The 17,959-nt window shown below is 41.0% G+C and overlaps 1 protein-coding gene across 3 annotated transcripts in view; it reads left to right on the forward strand.

The window, feature by feature from the left end:
* The window catches only part of zbtb44 (zinc finger and BTB domain containing 44), a 34,400-nt gene extending 17,093 nt beyond the window's left edge, over positions 1-17,307 (forward strand). For all 3 annotated transcript variants that reach the window (XM_069894923.1, XM_069894920.1, XM_069894922.1), the window contains 3 exons: positions 1,620-1,783; positions 9,882-10,182; positions 13,312-17,307. In XM_069894923.1, the coding sequence (XP_069751024.1) occupies positions 1,768-1,783; positions 9,882-10,182; positions 13,312-13,618 (624 nt within the window). In that variant the 5' untranslated portion in view covers positions 1,620-1,767 and the 3' untranslated portion in view covers positions 13,619-17,307. The remainder of the gene's footprint in view (positions 1-1,619; positions 1,784-9,881; positions 10,183-13,311) is intronic.
* Positions 17,308-17,959: the final 652 nt, after the last annotated feature.

A 17,959-nucleotide genomic window follows, 5' to 3' on the forward strand; every position in this document is an offset into this window, starting at 1 on the left:
GGACAGATCTTGCTCATCTTTTCCAAATGCATTTACTTTGAGGAAGGTTATGTTTAACTTGCTCCTAACCCTACAGACCTACAAAGTGCACTTAAATTAGATGTACAGCACTATTCCAGCCCATGATCCTGCGTTGCACAAGCACCAATCAGTCTTCAACCCCCCCCATATGTTTTGAAGGGTGAGAGGAAACCAGAGCACCTGGGGAAAACCCACACATAAACTGGGAGAACAAACAAATTCCTTACAGACAGATTCAAACCTGGATAACTTGTCTGTAATGGTGTTGTGGGAAGTGCTATGCCAACCATGTTGCCAGACGCTAACAGTGCCACCTTGCTACTTACTATAACAAAGTGACTTAATCAGCAAGTAATTTCTTAAGTAAACAGGAAGATAATTGCTGAAGGATGTTCATCTCTTGATTGGCATGAACTTGTCTATCACTTTCTATTTTGAGAGATCAAATAATTAAAGTAAGAATTAAATAACATGCTTATTTAAGAATGCTGTTGATCAAGTGGTGGGAGATTAAATATCTCTCCATATAATTTAGAGAACTAAAGTATATTTATTAATAGTGAGATAAAGAGGGAAAAAAGGTGCACTTGAAGTTGAATTTATGGAAGTGGGGCTCAGATTAATGGATGTGCACCAACATCTGGGAATTTAAGTACAATGCAGAGGTTTTAACTTTGAGTTGTCAGTACCTGAAATGCCAATTTAGATCACTAGGAAAGGGTTATACTTGAAGTGAGATATGGTATAGGGTGAAATATAGGCAACAAAACTTGGGATGAGCTGAACTATATGAAGGGAGACTGGCCAGGGATGCATTTTTAAAAATATTTAAATGCAAAGTACCTGTACATTGATATCGAAATTCTGAAATTTATGGAGAAAATAATAGAATTACCAAGGAGGTTAAGAGGTATCCACCAAGAGAAGAGTGGTGCAAGGTTTCAGGGTAATGACTTCAGAGTCATTACCCTGAGAGCCCCAAGCTACAGTATGTGGATATCGCATTTGTGCTCTTGTGATAGTACTGGCTATAGTGACCTTGAGTTTTTGGATTTGTCACTGATGCATTTGCCATGTAAAGAAATACCTTTAAGGATTGCTGCTTTATGCTATAATACATTTTAAAATTGTGCCAAGTATGCAAAGCTAGAATAATTCTAATTAACAGCTGATTTCAGTTCAGTGGAATTTGACTCATCCTTGCTCCAGTTGCTCTTCTCAAACAATGTGTGCTGCTTTTGGAGAATAAGGCGATTACTTTGATAATTAAGTTTCAAGATATATTGAATAATAATAATCTGCATTCTATAACTAATTTAGTATTCCTTGTTACACTCATTTCACATAAACACAAATGCAAAATACTAGAGAAATTTGAAATATGCAGAATATACAGCAAATAACTAGGCATTTTCAGAGAAAGAAACACTTAGATTTTCAATAGACTTGCTTTACATATTACAGAGGCTTTAAATCCGTTGTCACTACTATGGGAAGATGTGAACTCTTAACTATTAAGTATTTCAGTAAGACAAAGGTTTACTCCTTTTTTTCTTTAATGGTTACATTTTTACATTGACATTCTCTGCTTTTTCTAGATTAGAAAGTGGGCAGTATTCCTATCAGCTCTACATAAACCCTTCCACAAGTGGCACAGAAAGACCCAGTCCTAATGGTCCAAATAAGCCTTTCCAGTGCCCGACATGTGGTGCTAGGTTCACGCGCATCCAGAACCTCAAACAGCACATGCTTATTCACTCAGGTAAGTGTTGGTGTATAAACATTATCTGCTTTATAAAATGAATCTGATCATGTGACTTGTATATTTGTATTGTTTAATTGTAAGAATTTTCATTTTTTTAGCTTTACACACAAAAACATGCAAAGAAATTAGGACTGATTCCACTGGAGGCAAAATGGCTTGAGGAAACTTTTAAGCTAGTGGTAGGTAAACCTGAGTGGCAAAATTTTACAGGAAGACTTCCAAAGTTCTAGTATTCAAAGCATGATGCAAAGGTAGCCCTGTTAAGGAGATCTGTTCTGGCATGTAAGCCATGGTGAAATAAGTTAGTGGAATAGTATATAGCATCCCTCATTTACAAAACAGTTTTCATCATTAATATATAGTTGTATTGAATTGTTAACTGTCATGCTTTCCATTATGTAGTTTATTACTTCTGAGGTTTATTCAGTTGATTTTGTTACAAAAGAAGATGGTGGAAAGCATCTTAATTGTAATTTAGAGATTTAATGAAATTTTGTTGATGACATTTTATAACTTGCAAATAAAAGCTGAATCTATAAAATTATATATAGCCTGTAGATTGCAAAATATTTTATTGTTTGGGAATATAGTTATACCAGAACAAATGGGTGGGTTGCACTTTGAGTTTATTGGATGTACCATGTCACATTGTCTAAGATTTGAGAGGTGACCACTCAGAGGTGATATTAAATATTTAATATTTCTTGCCAAGTGTTATCTTCAGGCAGAACATTGTTTCATCGAGTACATCTAACACCACTATATGACGTTCAATGCATCAGCTTGCCAAACTCACAGAATTAGATAATAAAACCATATTGTCTTGGAATATGATGGACATCGACATCCTAATAATTAAAGGTAGGGTTCAGTTAACAAGTTCCCAATTTAATATCTGGTACCAGGGAGAGAACTATTTCAGCAACTCTTAATGGGCATATCAACAGAAGACAGAGCAGAGTACTGGCTGTCATGTAGCGCTTGACAAAAAAAGAATTGATAAATGTTAATGACAAAATGTTGACTTGATTAACATTAGAAGGATCTGACTCTTTTATAGTCAGAAACTTAAAACTTAAGAATGTTATAAGAAAAATATCAAAAAAAATTGGTATTAATCATTTTGGTTCCTACGACAAAGAATTGATTGACTTTATGATAGTTTCTCTTCTACTATCAAATTTTGAAGTAAGAATTGATTTTCTAAGATTTATTTTGACCATTTTTAATCATGCCTCATTTTGGAGAAAGTTGTATTTCATTCTTGCTACTTTTTCAATAAACGTTTTGACTAATATTTAGAGAAAACGTGTAGAATTTTTACTGTTCGACTTTAGTATCGTGCATAAGAAAATGATGGAGTGACTATCCTTGGAACCATTCCATGACAGTATTCGCAAATCAAAAATAACATGATTGTTTTTCCCATTCTTACATCTTGCTAAATATGTGGGCTGCTTCTGCAGTTGAACAAAGTCTTATATTTTGATCTATTAGTAACTAAAGGCAACTGCAGAAGTTTTGCAGCAAATGTTTTCAAAAATTTGGTTAAATTTAATTTAACTGTATTTCTGAGATAACAAACTAACAGATTTTGTTGTGCCAATGTGTGTGGAAGATTCACTACTTTTTATTCATAATCAGGGATTAAATTAAATTTTGTTGACTGTTTCCAATTTTGATGCCAAAACAGCTGTAAATTGAGAAATAAAGGTTATTAACTGGGAACATGCCCAATAATATTGGAGATAGTAATTGAATTTTGTTATTGTTTGTTTCCAGATGTACATAACATTGAATAGTTGATTGTGATGTTACTCCTTTTCCAGGAGGTGATTGGAGAAGGAAAAGGTTAAAGGGATTTAACTTTGATTATTGAATTTTATACAGAAATAATAAGTGCATTGATGATCTTGTTGCACACAATGTTTTCTAGCCATTAAAAAATAAACCCATATCTCAATTATTTAGTAAACTGAGTTAAGAAACATGGCATCTGCACTGTTAAATTTCACTCTTTTGGAATTTGGTTCATGTTTGAGGGTAGAAAAGTTTACAATGTAAAGAGAAGTATAAGTTTGGTTTTACTAAAAACTTATATAGATTCTAAGAATAATTACTCCTAAATAATAATAGCTGTAATTGTTCATTGTGTTGACCTAGAAATTCATTTGTATGGTGTATGTTCTGTTAGTGAGCTGGGGGACTGAAGATTGGAGTAAAATGATAAGTAAATGACTCAATATTCTAGCCCACTGCATACTACCCCTATGCATCAGATTGTATGCACGCACATGAAATCATGTCTTTCCTGTAATTAATATGGACCGAGCACAGGTAAAAGGGCTTGCTCAGCAAAAATCCCAAGCCACGTACTTGGGTTATTTAGAGAGATATCATTGTTTATTGGTAGGTTTGAGTTCATTGCAGGTAATAGTATTGGAAACAGAGGCACTGTGACACTGGTACCTCACTGCTCTAACAATTCTTGATTCTGACTTCTGCTTGGCATTTGAATGCCTCCGAAATTGCCATTTAGCTCCACAGTTTGAACAGTTAGGGATGGTCAATAAATTCTAACTAATAAATAACTAGAGCTGGAGGCCCAATCCCAAGATATCCATGATACCGTCAAAGCTTCTGGCATGAAAAATCCAGAATATAATGGCAGTGATCAAGAGTTTCTGATCCAGCACTCGAAATGGTGATTGATTTCAGCTCCTGTTGCAATGGGACCTGTAATGGCTGTCATTAGATGCCATTGCAAAGCTGGATCTGCAGGTACAGCCATGGCACTACTTGCTATTTCCATGCTGGAAAAAAATAGACAAAGTTGCATTTAGTTTGGAGCTTGATCCTTCCTCCCTGCTGCCCATCCTTTCAATGCTTAAGATATCACATACAGGTTAAATAATATTCTATATACACTCTGCCTGCTCATTAGTTTTCATCTGTGAGTAAACAAGCAGTTGCTGGAGGATCTAAGCAGATCAGGCAGTGTCCATGGAGAACTCAGGCCCAAAATGTTGGTTATACATCTTTGCCTCCTACAGATGCTGTGGGACCTGCTGAGTTTCTCCAACACTTTTATGTACAGGTGCTCCTTAAAATATGATGGGGTTGTGTTCCAGCAAGCCCATCATAAGTCAAAAAAGATCGTAACGTGGCGGTGTGAGCAGTGGAAGAAACACAGCCAGCACGTTGAGGGTCTTTAACGACTGTTTTTATTCCAATTCAGCACGTCCCTATAAGGGCAGCATGAGCTCAGTCACCTGGTGCATTGTGACATCATAATCACTGCCCAGGGTGCGCGCTGGAAGGGATACTGGAGTCAGAGAGAAACCTCTGATGACGCCATTTCCCCATGGCTGCCCCGCCATGTGGTGATACAAGTGGGGTCGGTTCGCCATGAGGATGTGCGCCGCCACTCAACCCCCCCCCACCCAGAACCGGCTACGCGTCCTGTCGCTTTGGTGGCTGGCCCCGGTGCTTGGGCGCGGCTGTCTGCACCGGCTGTGATGTCCAGATGGGCTGCCTTCAGGCGGTCCACCTTAAAAAAGTTCCTCTCTTCCCCCAACGTCCAAGGTGAAAGTTCTGCTAGACTGGTGCAAGTCTTTGTATGGCCCCTCGTATGGTTGCTGTAGCTGTGCACTTGTGGTCCCCTCTGCACAAAAACGAACTGAGCCAAGTTGAGCTCTTTGGGGAGATGAAACAGCCGGGTGCCGTGGTGTGCCGGTGGTGGGGGAGCTAGGGAGGCCAGTTGTCTGCATAGGTCCGCCAGCAGATTTTTGTTGGTGGCCGTGGTGTCAGGTTCTGGACCGAAAAACTCACCCAGCAGGGAAAGCGGTGCGCCATAGACCATCTCCGCTGCTGAAGCCTGCAGGTCCTCCTTGGGTGCCATCCTAATCCCGGGTTGTTTGTCCGCCCAGTCTAGTCCAGAGAGCCTGGCCATATGCGATGCCTTCAGGTGCCTGAGAAATCTCTCCACCAACCCGTTGGACTGCGAGTGGTATGCTGTGGTGTGGTGGAGCTTGACCCCCAGAAGCTTCACCATCTGAGTGCACAGGGCAGACATGAATGCACCCCTCTGTCACTAATGATGTGCGCCATGACTCCGAAACGAGCGATCTATTGGCTGACCAGAGTCCTGGGACACGTCTCTTCCCGATCCACCACCGTGAGGAGGTAACAAGCCTCCTTGGACATCGACAGGGGCCCAACAAAATCAACGTGGATGAGTTGGAATCTGCGAACTGCTGGGTCGAAGTTCTGGATGGGGCCTCGCGTGTGTCGCTGGACCTTGGAAGTCTGGCACCTGGTACAGTGCCTGGCCAGTTCCGATACCACCTTCTTCAGCCCATGCCACACAAACCGCTCCGCAACCATCCGCACGGTTTTCTTTACCGCTGGGTGAGCAAGGTGGTGGATCAGACTGAAGACTTTCGCCCTCCAGTGTGGCGGGATGACCGGGCGTGGCTTGCCTGTTGAGACGTCACAGAGCAATGTGTCTGGGCTGCTGGGCATCCGGACATCCTTGAGTTTGAGGCCCGAGATGGTGGTCTGCAAGTCCTGTGTCTTCGCATCGTTTCTCTGTGCCTGAGCCAGTTGCTCGAAAACCAGGCCGGGCGCAAGAGTGTTGATGGCTGGATGGGAGAGCGCATCCGCCACTAAATTGTCCTTACTGGCCCTGTGTCGGATGTCGGACGTGAACTCAGACACCTACAAGAGGTGGCGCTGCTGTCTGACGGACCACGCATCATTAGCCATCGCCAGTGCTTGAGTGAGGGGCTCGTGATCCGTGAAGGCTGTGAATGGCCTGTCCTCGAGGAAGTAGTGGAAATAGCAGATGGCCAAATCCAGCGCCAGGAGCTCCTCGTCGAAGGCACTGTATTTGAACTCTGGCGGGCGCAGTTGCTTGCTGAAAAAGGTCAGCGGGCGCCATTGTCCATCGAGTCACTGTTCCAGAACCCCCGCCCCCCCACCCGCCGTAGCTGAGGTGTCCACAGAGTGCGCCGTGTGCGCCTCCGGCCGTGGGTGCACCAGTAGCATGGCACTGGCTAGAGCCTCCTTTGTTGCAATGAAAGCCCTGTCTGCCTCTTCTGAGCACAATAAAGTCTTTGGTGGCCATGAGCGCGAACAATGGGTGCATGGTGCGTGTGGCTTTGGGGATGAAATGATTGTAAAAGTTCACCATCCCCACAAATTCTTGGAAGCCTTTCAGGATGGAGGGTTTGGGGAATCGTTGAACAGCCGCTACCTTCTCTGGCACCGGTGGGACTCCTTGCTGAACTGGCATTTGGCCGCGTTGACTGTGAGGCCGAAGTCCACCAGCCGGGCATAGAGTGTACGGAGGTGGGCTTTGAGCTCGTCGCCGTTGCGACTGGCATTGAGAATATCGTCCAGGTCTTTCCAAACCCATGAGGCACTGGAACATTTGGGCCACGTTCTTTATACTGAAGGGCATGCGCAGGAACTCGAAGAGGCTAAAAGGGATGATAATGGCCGTCTTACCCATGTCACCTGGATGCACCAGGATCTTTTTTTTAGTCTTTTTTTTAAATCTTTTTTTTTCCCCCACCCTCGCACCAGGATCTGATGGTATCCCCGCACGAGGTCCACTTTGGAGAAGACCTGTGCTCTGTGGAGGTTGGCGGAAAAATCCCATATGTGGGGCATCAGGTACCTGTTGGGGGTGGTCGCATCGTTCAACCGATGGTCTCCAGTCCCTGGACAATTTCGGGACCTTATGGAGCAGCGATGCCCAGGTGCTGTCTGAGCGCCGGACGATTCCCAGTTCCTGGAGCCTGGAGAACTCCTCCTTTGCCTGCTGGAGCTTCTCAGGCAGCAGCCTCTAGGTCTAGCATGCAGCAACGGGCTCTGTGTGGCAATGTGGTGGAAGAGCCCATGCTAGGGCAGGGCGGTGTTGAACTGTGGCTCTAAGATGGTGGGGAATTCATGGAGGATTTCGTCGAACTCGTCCCTGGCGACGGCTACAGTGGCATTTTCGGGCCTGCAGGCTTCTGCTGTGTCCAGCCGGGTGGAGTGGAACGTTTGGGCATTGACCAGCCTTTTGCCCTTCATGTCAACCAGTAGGCCGTGAGCTCTGAGGAAGTCGGCGCCTAACAGCGCGGTGCCCACAGAGGCTAAGACGAACCTCCAGTGGAATTTCTCCTTCCCGATCTGGATCTGTGCCCTCCAGGTGCCGTAGGTCCTGATAGTGGAGCCGTTGGCTGCCCACAGGGTTGGACCTCGAGATCAGGTGCAAGTCTCTAATGCTGTGGGGGGAAGGAGCTCAGCCCCTGTGTCCACCAGGAATCGACGGCCAGTGGATCTGTTCGTCACATGAAGGAGGCTGTCTGTGTGGCCAGCTGTCGCAGCCATCAACGGCAGCTGGCCTAATCATTTCTCTGAAACCCACAGGGCTGTCGGCACTTATGGGCTTGTGCTCCCCAGTGCAGGTGGTAGAAACTCCAGGTTGCCTGGCCCTCCTCTGGCTTGGTCTTGGGAGTGGCTTGCAGTCAGCTGGCTCCTGGTCGTGCCACCTGGTTGAGGATTGCCTCGTTCTCCCTTTTTGTGCGCCAGAGGGCATCCGCTCGGGCTGCTGCTCTCCTTAGGTTCGAGAAGTCTTCATCTGTGAGGAGCAGCTGGATGTCCTCCAGCATCTGTTCCAGGAATATCTGGCGGAAGAGAAAACAAGGTTTGTGGTCTTACACCTGGGCCAGCATTTCGTCCATCAGCGCCGACGGACTACGGTCCCCAAGCCCATCTAGGTGAAGGAGCCTGGAAGCCTGTTGCTGGGGAGTTAGCCTGAAAGTTCAAAGCAGCAGGTCTTTGAGGGTGGTGTACTTGCCCGTAGTCAGGGGGTGGTGGATGATGTCGTTCACCCTCGCTGCCATATCTTGGACCAGAGCACTCACGACATGATAGAACATCGTGGCATCTGGGGAGATGTTGCGGATTTGAAATTGAGCTTCCGCCTGCCCGAGCCATGTTCTTGGTCGGTGGGTTCAAAAGTGGAGGAAGCTTGATGGAGACAGCGTTAACCTCGTCAGGGTCACCACTGTGGCGGTGTGAGCAGTGGAAGAAACACAGCCACCACGATGAGGGTCATTAATGACTTTTTATTCAAATTCAGCACGCCCCTATAAGGGCAGCATGAGCTCAGTCACCTGGTGCATTGTGACGTCATAATCACTGCCCAGGGCGCGCGCTGGAAGGGATGCTGGAGTCAGAGAGAAACCTCTGATGATGCCATTTCCCCATGGCTGCCCCGCCACGTGGCGATACAAGCGGGGCAGGTTCGCCATGAGGATGTGTGGCGCCACAGTAAGTTGAAAAAAAATACCACACCTATCATTTTTGATGGGTTGTTTACAGTGTACTCGTTTGTGTGATCGCCTTAGAGACTGAGAGTATGGTTGGGTCAGCATCACGAGAGAGTTTGCTGTATTATACTCTCACGTGATGCTGCCACTGCCCAGCAGCACAAGAGAGTAGCGTATCGCATATCGCAAATGCAGGAACAGATCGGAATTCGAAAATGAAAGTACAGATTTGAACCATCGTAATTTCAAAAAATCGTAAGTTGGACCATCGAAAGTAAGGGAGCACCTGTATTGACTACAATCACAGCTTATGCTTTCTAAAGCTTTCTTGCTTCACACCATATTTTGCAGTCATTCTTGTTCTGATTTTAGAATATGTTTGTCATAATAATGGGGAAGTTTTGCATTTACCTTATTTAAAGGAATCATCATTTATTTGCAGGTTTGTTCTTAAATTATTTGGAGCCAAGCAAACTCTTTGCCTTGAAAGTTTTAGAACAAATTTGGGGCAAAGATCTTGCTACCTGTAGCAGACAATTATGGTATCGTAATTAATACATTCTTGTTCAACATTTGGATTGTTTATACCAGAGTTAAGAAAGTTCACGATTTGTGTGATCTGTACATTAACTATTATTTAGTTATGGATTTTTTTATTCTTTGAATTGAGCAAATTATGTAGTTTATTAGTACCTGTGAGAATGAAATGTCACTTCATCTTTTACAAATGAATTGGATATTGCTGCTTTAAAATATTAATTTTTTTTTAGGTATAAAACCCTTTCAATGTGACAGATGTGGGAAAAAGTTCACAAGAGCATACTCCTTAAAGATGCATCGTCTGAAACATGAAGGGAAGCGATGTTTCCGATGCCAAATTTGCAGTGCAACTTTTACTTCCTTCGGGGAATACAAGCACCACATGCGTGTTTCACGGCACATTATCCGAAAGCCAAGGATCTATGAGTGCAAAACATGCGGCGCCATGTTTACTAATTCTGGAAACCTAATTGTGCACCTGAGGAGCCTGAACCATGAAGCATCTGAATTAGCTTCTTATTTCCAGAGCAGGTAAGGCATGACAATTAAATGTTTGTTTTTTAAAGAAAAAACCACGTGCATTGTTTTAACTTTGTTATTCCAAAAATAATTTGCACTTGATAAAATGGGTAAAAGTCCTGAACTATTAGAGGTTTGAGATTCTGAAAGTGTTTAGTGGGCTAGGCAGAGATATTTCTATTTATGAGTGCATCCAAAGCTACATATCATGAATTTAATAAAGTCTCAAATCTTAAAGATTCATTAGACTTTGGAGAAATGTTTTCAAATGAACAGCTGCGATTTATTCAAGAGAAAACAAAGAAAGGTGAAAAGCTAAACTGATAGAATTTGAAGAAGATTTGATGTGGCATAAACTTGGGATGATCTATTTTTTGCAGCACATTATATTCCATGTCGCTCTTGCATTGCATGATGCCAATCTGAAGATTGTTGGTGAACCAGTTTTTTTTCATCCACTTTTGCAATTCCTTTATGCGTACTTAGGGATTTCAAGCTTTCAAAGGTATTTTCCTATATGAGAGCGAGTTTAATGAAAATAATTTTATACGTGAGAGCTTCTGATTTTATAAATTTGCATTTAAACAATTTAAACTAGTGATTATTTTATTCCAGCCACCCAATATAATTGTAAGTCGTTTATTAGATTGGCTTTTTCCATATGGTTTACTAAATTGTGTTTAGCTCCGAATTCACTTTAAAGATCTTTTTGATGTTAAAAGCAAGCTTGATGTATCTGGATTATAGCTTTTTCTGGTATCTATGGCAAGTACTTGATACAATACTCAAGTAAGTTCATTCAGCAGGGAGACAGGCTGTTTGGTGCACTTCGTCCTGAGCTGGATACAATTTGCCTGAATTTGGCCCATACCCCTCTAAAACTTTCCAACCTGTTAAAATGTCTTTTAAATATCCTATTTGTATGTGCCTCCACCAATTGAACAAGTCATTCAACTTAATCACCATTTTCTGTGTGAAAATCTTGGCCATCAGATCCCTTTTAAATATTTGCCCTTTAGTTATAGACTCCCCTCGAGAAAAAACTTTTTTTTTTCCATACCTATAAAGTTTATAATTGTACATATATTTATCAGCCTAGATGGAAGAAAGGGGTTAATAGAAATTGAAGATGTCTGCATTGATGCTGTCTAGTTGGAGATTGCCGAGAGGAAAATAGTGCTGGCAGTACTTGAGGCCATATGGTAATGGGATGTGGAATTGAAATGGTTGTCTACTGGGACCTCCTTACGTTTGGAACAGAGTGAAGGTGTTCAACAAATTGATCACCAATCTGCAACAAGTCTCCCTGATGTAGAGGAGGATGGATGCAGTAATAACCCCTATAGATTCACAAGTGAAGGGTTGCTTCACTTGGAAGGACTTTTGGGGCCCCAAATAGTGGTGAGGGAGGAGATGTAATCCAAGTGCTGGAGAAGCCACATTTACAAGAGGGGCATCTCAGATGTCTTGGAATGGAAAGCCTCATTCTGGGAGAAGAGGAATTGAGAGGAATAGAATCCTTGCAGGAGATGGGCTAGTCAAGATAATTGTGGGAGTTGGTGGTTTTATAGAAGATTAAGAAAAGGAAGGGTGTTAGTGGATTTAAACCAGGTAAATTTGAAGTCGGGGTGGAAGCTTGATTAAGTTAATGAGCTTATCAGTGGTGCAGGAAGCAACACCAATGTGGTCAGGAATAAAACACAAAAGTCTGCAGACATTGTTGTAGTCATCATTATAGCAGAGAAAGTTGAGGAACCTTGCATGTGTAGTCTTGTAGCTTGGGTTGCTCTACATATCCATTGAAAAGACAGGCATTACTGGGACCCATGTGAGTACCCAAACCTTTGATTTGGTGTAAGTGGGATGAGGGTGAATATAAGTTCTGCCAGGTGGAGGAGGGTGGCGGTGGAGGGGCACTGGTTAGGTCTATTGCTCAGAAAAGAGCAGGGAGCCTTGGAATGTTCTTTATGGAGGTGAGTAAGGGCTGGACATCTATAATGAAATGAGGTGGTCCAGCCCAGGGGACTAAAAGTAATAGAGAGCATGTGAGATGTCCCGGATGTAGGTCGGAAGGGGCTCAAAAAAATAGGGTCGGTGTGAGATTATAGCCAGTTCAGCAGGGCAAGACTATGTGAAGACAGAGGGACTACTAGGGCAGTTGGGTTTGTGGAACTTGGGTAGTCGATAGAATAGGGCATTATGGGGTTGGGAAACAATGTGGCTAGAGGCTGTGGAAGGGAGATGACCCAAAATTATGAACTTGTTCAAGAGGAGGTGTCTCAGAGCTGTCGTCTGGCCTCCTCAAAGTCAAGGTCAGTGCGACACACTGTAACAGCACCACCCTTGACTGCAGGTATAATAGTGAGGTTGGGTTTGGTGTGGAGAGAATGGAGGGCAGTTCGATCTGAGGTGTAAGATTGAAATAGATGAGTGGAAGAGCTGGTCGAAGCAGTTAATGTCTTGACAGCAGTTAGAAATTAACGATCCAGAACAGGGTGAAGGCCAGAATGAAGTGTCCAAGAGGAGGAAGAAGGCTTAAGGCAAGAAAAGGGGTTTTCGTGGGGTTTGAATCTCTGTCGAATAAGTAGGCTCAGGGACAACAGAAGAAAGATTCGGCATCGTGGCGTGCGTGAACTTCTTGAGGCCTGGGCGAAGGAGGATGGAGGTAAGGCTTCTACTGAGGACAGGGTGTTCAGTCCCAGTGGGGATTAGAGTCAGCAGGGCGGTGAGGCTGAGAGGGGAGGTGTTGAGGGATTCAGGGAAGAGTTGGGAAAGGGAATAATGGGTTAGAGGGGGAAGGGAGGTTCAAGTGGAAAGAGAGGGGAATGAAGAGTAAGGAGAGGTGCGAGTAAGGAAAGTGTGATGATGAAGGAGAAGGGTCATTAGTATCCAGTAGCAGTTAGAGCTGAGATTGAAACTGACGATGGAGTGGGTGGGAACTCCAGTCTGGGAAGGGTCAAGCCCCAGTTAGGAACCCTTGTTGGGAAGCATCTATTTTGGTGTTGTCTATTAAATATTATTCCACTAGCACTATTGAGAATGAAGTGTGATTTATTTGTTTTGTTTAGCAATAGTTTGTGTATTGGATGTTTAAAGAAACCTGGAACAAAAGCTACAATGTTATAATTACTTATTTTCCAGTGACTTCATAGTCCCAGACTACCTGAAGCAGGAGCAAGAGGAAGCCCTTGCTCATTATGACATTAGCGACAATGGTTTTGACAACAACTCTGCAGTGCAAATGCCAGTCATTTCACAGGTATCCTCCACACAAAACTGTGACAGTGCTTTTCCCCTTGGGCACTTGGCTGGACTCATGAACAAGGATGATGAAATAATAGAAGAGCAGAAGCCAAATGGTTCAGAAATAAATGGAATCCTTGGTGTAAGAGAAGATCTGCACAAGAAGGGTTCTCCAGAGGAAGGACCTCATATTCTTTATAGCTAAACTAGCCCTCATCGATAAACTGTTCTTTTGGAGAAAGTGCCTGGACCTGAGTCAAATGATTCTTGGAGCTTTTCTTCCAGACTCTGAACGTTTATTTAAAATTGATCAATGTTACATTTTTTTGTGTGTCCAAAGTTTTGGACAAGTCTGTGGGCCTTCAGTTAATTACAAGCACATTAAATCACACATTTCTCTTCACACAGCAGTCAAGGACTTTGGAAAAAGCTGTGGTACAACTTTTGAACAATATCTGGAGAATTATATCCTCTAGCAATGTTTTACTTTATACTTTAATAAAGCAGCCAATATTAGATGCCTTGTCATGTTGGCACCTGGGAGTACATTTTGGAATCAAAATTTAAAATGCTGCATTGATGGATAACAATCCCATCAAGTCACTGAAAAAAATATGAAATGTCTTTGACAGAAATAATCTTTTGACTGATTAATTGAATATCCTTTTACAACTAAATTATGTTCCCAGGGTAGGAAATTTCAAAATTTTCACCAGAATATGGGATTTTGTTTTCAGCAAAAAAAGTAACTTTGTACAATAATCTTTTTATTAATGAGAATTCAAAATTGGCATTGTAAATAGAAATACTGGTCTGGATATCTTTTCATGCACTCCAAATTATTGCCATATTTTCTTGGATTATGTCAGATAATTTTGGGTCACCTAGTAATGGAGACAGGGGAAGGGAAGAGTCAAAAGCCACGAGTTATTTACAGTCAGGCATCTGACTTTCTGAAAGCTATTTGACTCTTTCAATCCTGGCTGAAAGATTTAAAGTTTCAGTCACTGTTTTCCAAGTTCAGGAAAACAGAACTACATTCAGCATAGGAAAGTGAAATAATGTATGTCTGTTGAGTATTAAATTAATGTACAATTAGTTTCTCGGCTAACTGGACTAGAAATGATGCAGTGAACCTTGAGGGTCAGTCAGGAGTTGGTTTTGGAGCCATTAAATATTTGGCTCTGGGCTGCTGCCACCAAAGGGTGACCTTCTTACATCGACGTAATTTAAAACTGGAAATATCCAGGCGTTTTTCCAGTACATATTTTACTATTAAGCTGAATTAAAAGTGAATGCATATCTCCTTCAGATATGTTTAGCTACTTTTTAGTCTCTTGTAACTTGTGGATGTGCGTTGACATTGACACCACGGTTGGTGGCACGTTAGTGAAGAGTATTTTCAGGGAGCTTGTTTGCCTTGGCCGTTGTTCAATCAGTAGTTTATTGCAAACTTTTCTAAAACAAGTTTTTTGTGCTAACGGATAACTCGTTTTAAGCTTAAATGTTCAGACTTAGATTTCTACAGTTGTTTTTTTTAAACAATCTTCAAAGTTTGCTGTTTTGTGAAGTGTTCACCTTTTTAAAGGTATTACTTAAAATTGTTGATCCTTTTGTTAACGTGCATAGGGTCATGTAATCACGTAATATTTTGACAATCTGAAGGCATGTTGTGATTGATTAAGGCATGTATGTTTTAATTTTTTTATTTTTAGTAACTTCTTTAGTCTTGGTATTCAGAATATTTAGAAAGTAGCACTCCTCGGAATAAAGCACAGATAACATTGATGGTTTGGGGTTATTCAAAGAAATGCATTTCATTATACATTGTCTCGACCGGCAGTACTGAAAAACACCTGCTGGATTGCCAGCCAGAATATCTTGTAGAGTAATAGAAGCAGAAAGTATGTTGGAAGTGAAGACTGAACAGTCTCTATTGTGTTAATTTTGCATAGAAGGTCATCAGCCCAAGTTCAATCTGATCTATTCATAGTTTCAACACGTGATGTTAATGGTGAATAGTTACCCAATTCTTGGGTAAAATGAAAAGAATTACCTGGAAATTTTGTGTGTTACTCAGTCATGTTAATGGATTTTATACTTCATTGTTCATCAATATTTGTTGCTTAAGATAGTAAAAATGAAAAGATTTTTCTCTAATTTGAGATAGTTCTCTGAATTCATTTAGGTCTGGTTGCAATGTGAATAAAAACTTGATTTGTTCAATAAGTGGGACTGATACAAGTGACTTGGCGAAGAAGGAGGTCAATCAGGTTTTGAGTCTGTCTTGTTTGGAAATCTGAAACAAAATGTACTCATCGAAAAAGAGGTGGGACATACAGCAGTGAATTTCCATTTTAAATCTTGTTCAGCCAGCATTGTAGCAGAACAACTTAGTATTATTTAATTTTCAACACACCAATTGATACTTTGTTTAGTCCTGACTTTCAATATTCTTCTTAGAATTCTAATAAAGTATTACTGCAGTTCCGCAGTAGGAGAGTTTTGTTCATCATGCCAATTCGTCAGCTTCTGTATTTTACAGAAACTGTGTAATTGGTAAGCCTTTTCCGAGCTACAATATAACTATAGTTAAAAAGAAATAATATACTTACAAACATCCAAAAGACCTTCAAGTAGACTCAAGTGAACCAGATTTCTCAGCAGGAAAATACTAGCAACAGTGAATAATTGTAAAAATAAGTTGCTATTTCTTGTGACCTTTATTAATGGTTTATACTGTAATTGTTTTCCATTACCAGTGTTGATGAATGGTTAAATCAACTGTAAATGTTAACCACTATTCAAAATTAAGAGAATTGTTGGCACATTCAATGATGCTACAGTAATTGTCCTGTTTGTTTATGTGGCCATGGTTGACGTTAACCATTGTGTTTCTCAGTAGTACTAAATGCTGATGTAGTTCCTTTGTCCTGTATTCAAAAATGTGCATATTTTAATTGTGTTTATATCACTTTGCATTGTTCAAAAGTCCAGCACTTTGACATTCTACATCTTGGTGATCTTAAATTCATATTCCTATCACTGCCGTAATCTATTTCAAGGACATTAATAAAGCTGAGCCTTCAGTGTGCCTGTTGTGGTCACCTGCTTGTAAATACTGTATAGCCTGATGACTTGGAAATCTTGCAAAAGATTTTGGATGGAATTTTTGATAGTATGATTGCCAGTAAATTGGATTTTATTTTTGGTTTGTCACCTTGTTTCTCACCAGCATGGCTCCATTAACAGGAGGATATTGTAAACCAGAGGCAGAAAGCAAGGTATTTTGCATTTTGATGGTTTACTTTATCTATCCTGTTATGGAGTCTGTCTGTCTGTCTGTCTGTCTGTCTGTCTGTCTGTCTGTCTGTCTCAGTGTGTGTGTGCGCGCGTTTATGTATATAAATAGGGGAAAATTCACATATTCTATTTTCATGCTCATGATTAGTCACAAGAGGCAAGTAGCATTGTATAAAGTTTGATAAAATAATATTGCAGTTGATAATCTGTGTGGAAATTATAAATAAAGCTCTTTACCATTATATTCTGCATATTGTGATGTGTATGTTTTTGCAGAAGTAAGATGTCCTCTTTCCAAAATAATTAGGTTTGTTGCTTTGATTTTCTTGGAATTGAAAATATAGCTACAGAGGAACAAGCATCATTGTAGTTGAACTTTTCAGATCTAACCATGTTAAGAAGTGTGACGCCTTAAAATTGCTCCATTTTGTGCCCAGTACACCTTTTTTTAGAATGGTGCTTGATCTTAGGCAATCAGAATATAGTCTATTCATTTATCAATGTACTATGTTTTCCATTGCATTAATTTTGTAACTATTTAGTTTACTTTTTAAATTTGTTCCTCCAAATAAATAAGCTGCAAATGCTGAAGGAATGTTTCCATGATGTATTTTTGACTTTTATTTCAGTGTTATTACACTGGGATTTATTAAATACCATTCTAGATTCCTTATTAATATTTATGCAATCCTGACGTACCCTTATCAACATCAACTCTTTAGCTGTTCAATGACTGACAAACTACACTGCAAAAGAGACTTTTACACTTAAGGTTATTAAGTACATCAATACTTCTGAGAGCAGTTTTTGAAAGAGTATTTTGGAATAGTTAAATTGTGAACTTCATAATCTCAGAATAATGGCATGGGCTTTAAAACATTTTAATCTACTGTTTAATTTACCACTTAATATTTTTGATTGTTCATTTGAAACCTCAATCTCCAGAAATTCTTAAAGTCACCAGATTTGCACCATTCGAATAAGCTTAAATAGCTTTAATTTGCATGTTAATTGTATTTTTTAAAAAATGGAACAATAACATCAAACTTGGGATTCATTGTGAAGTTTAGAAATGAATTTTAAATTTAGATACGCAATGATAGAGACTGATCAATGGACAATCTGTGCATAGCACAAGTAAGACAAAATGTACACAATAAATGGTGGGCAACACACAGTACAAAATAAAATCAGTTGATACGGAGTTTACTATTTTGGGATTCACTCAGGAGTTTAAAAGCAG

This window comes from Narcine bancroftii, chromosome 8 (genome assembly GCF_036971445.1).
Source record: "Narcine bancroftii isolate sNarBan1 chromosome 8, sNarBan1.hap1, whole genome shotgun sequence".
Classification (NCBI taxonomy): Eukaryota; Metazoa; Chordata; class Chondrichthyes; order Torpediniformes; family Narcinidae; genus Narcine; species Narcine bancroftii.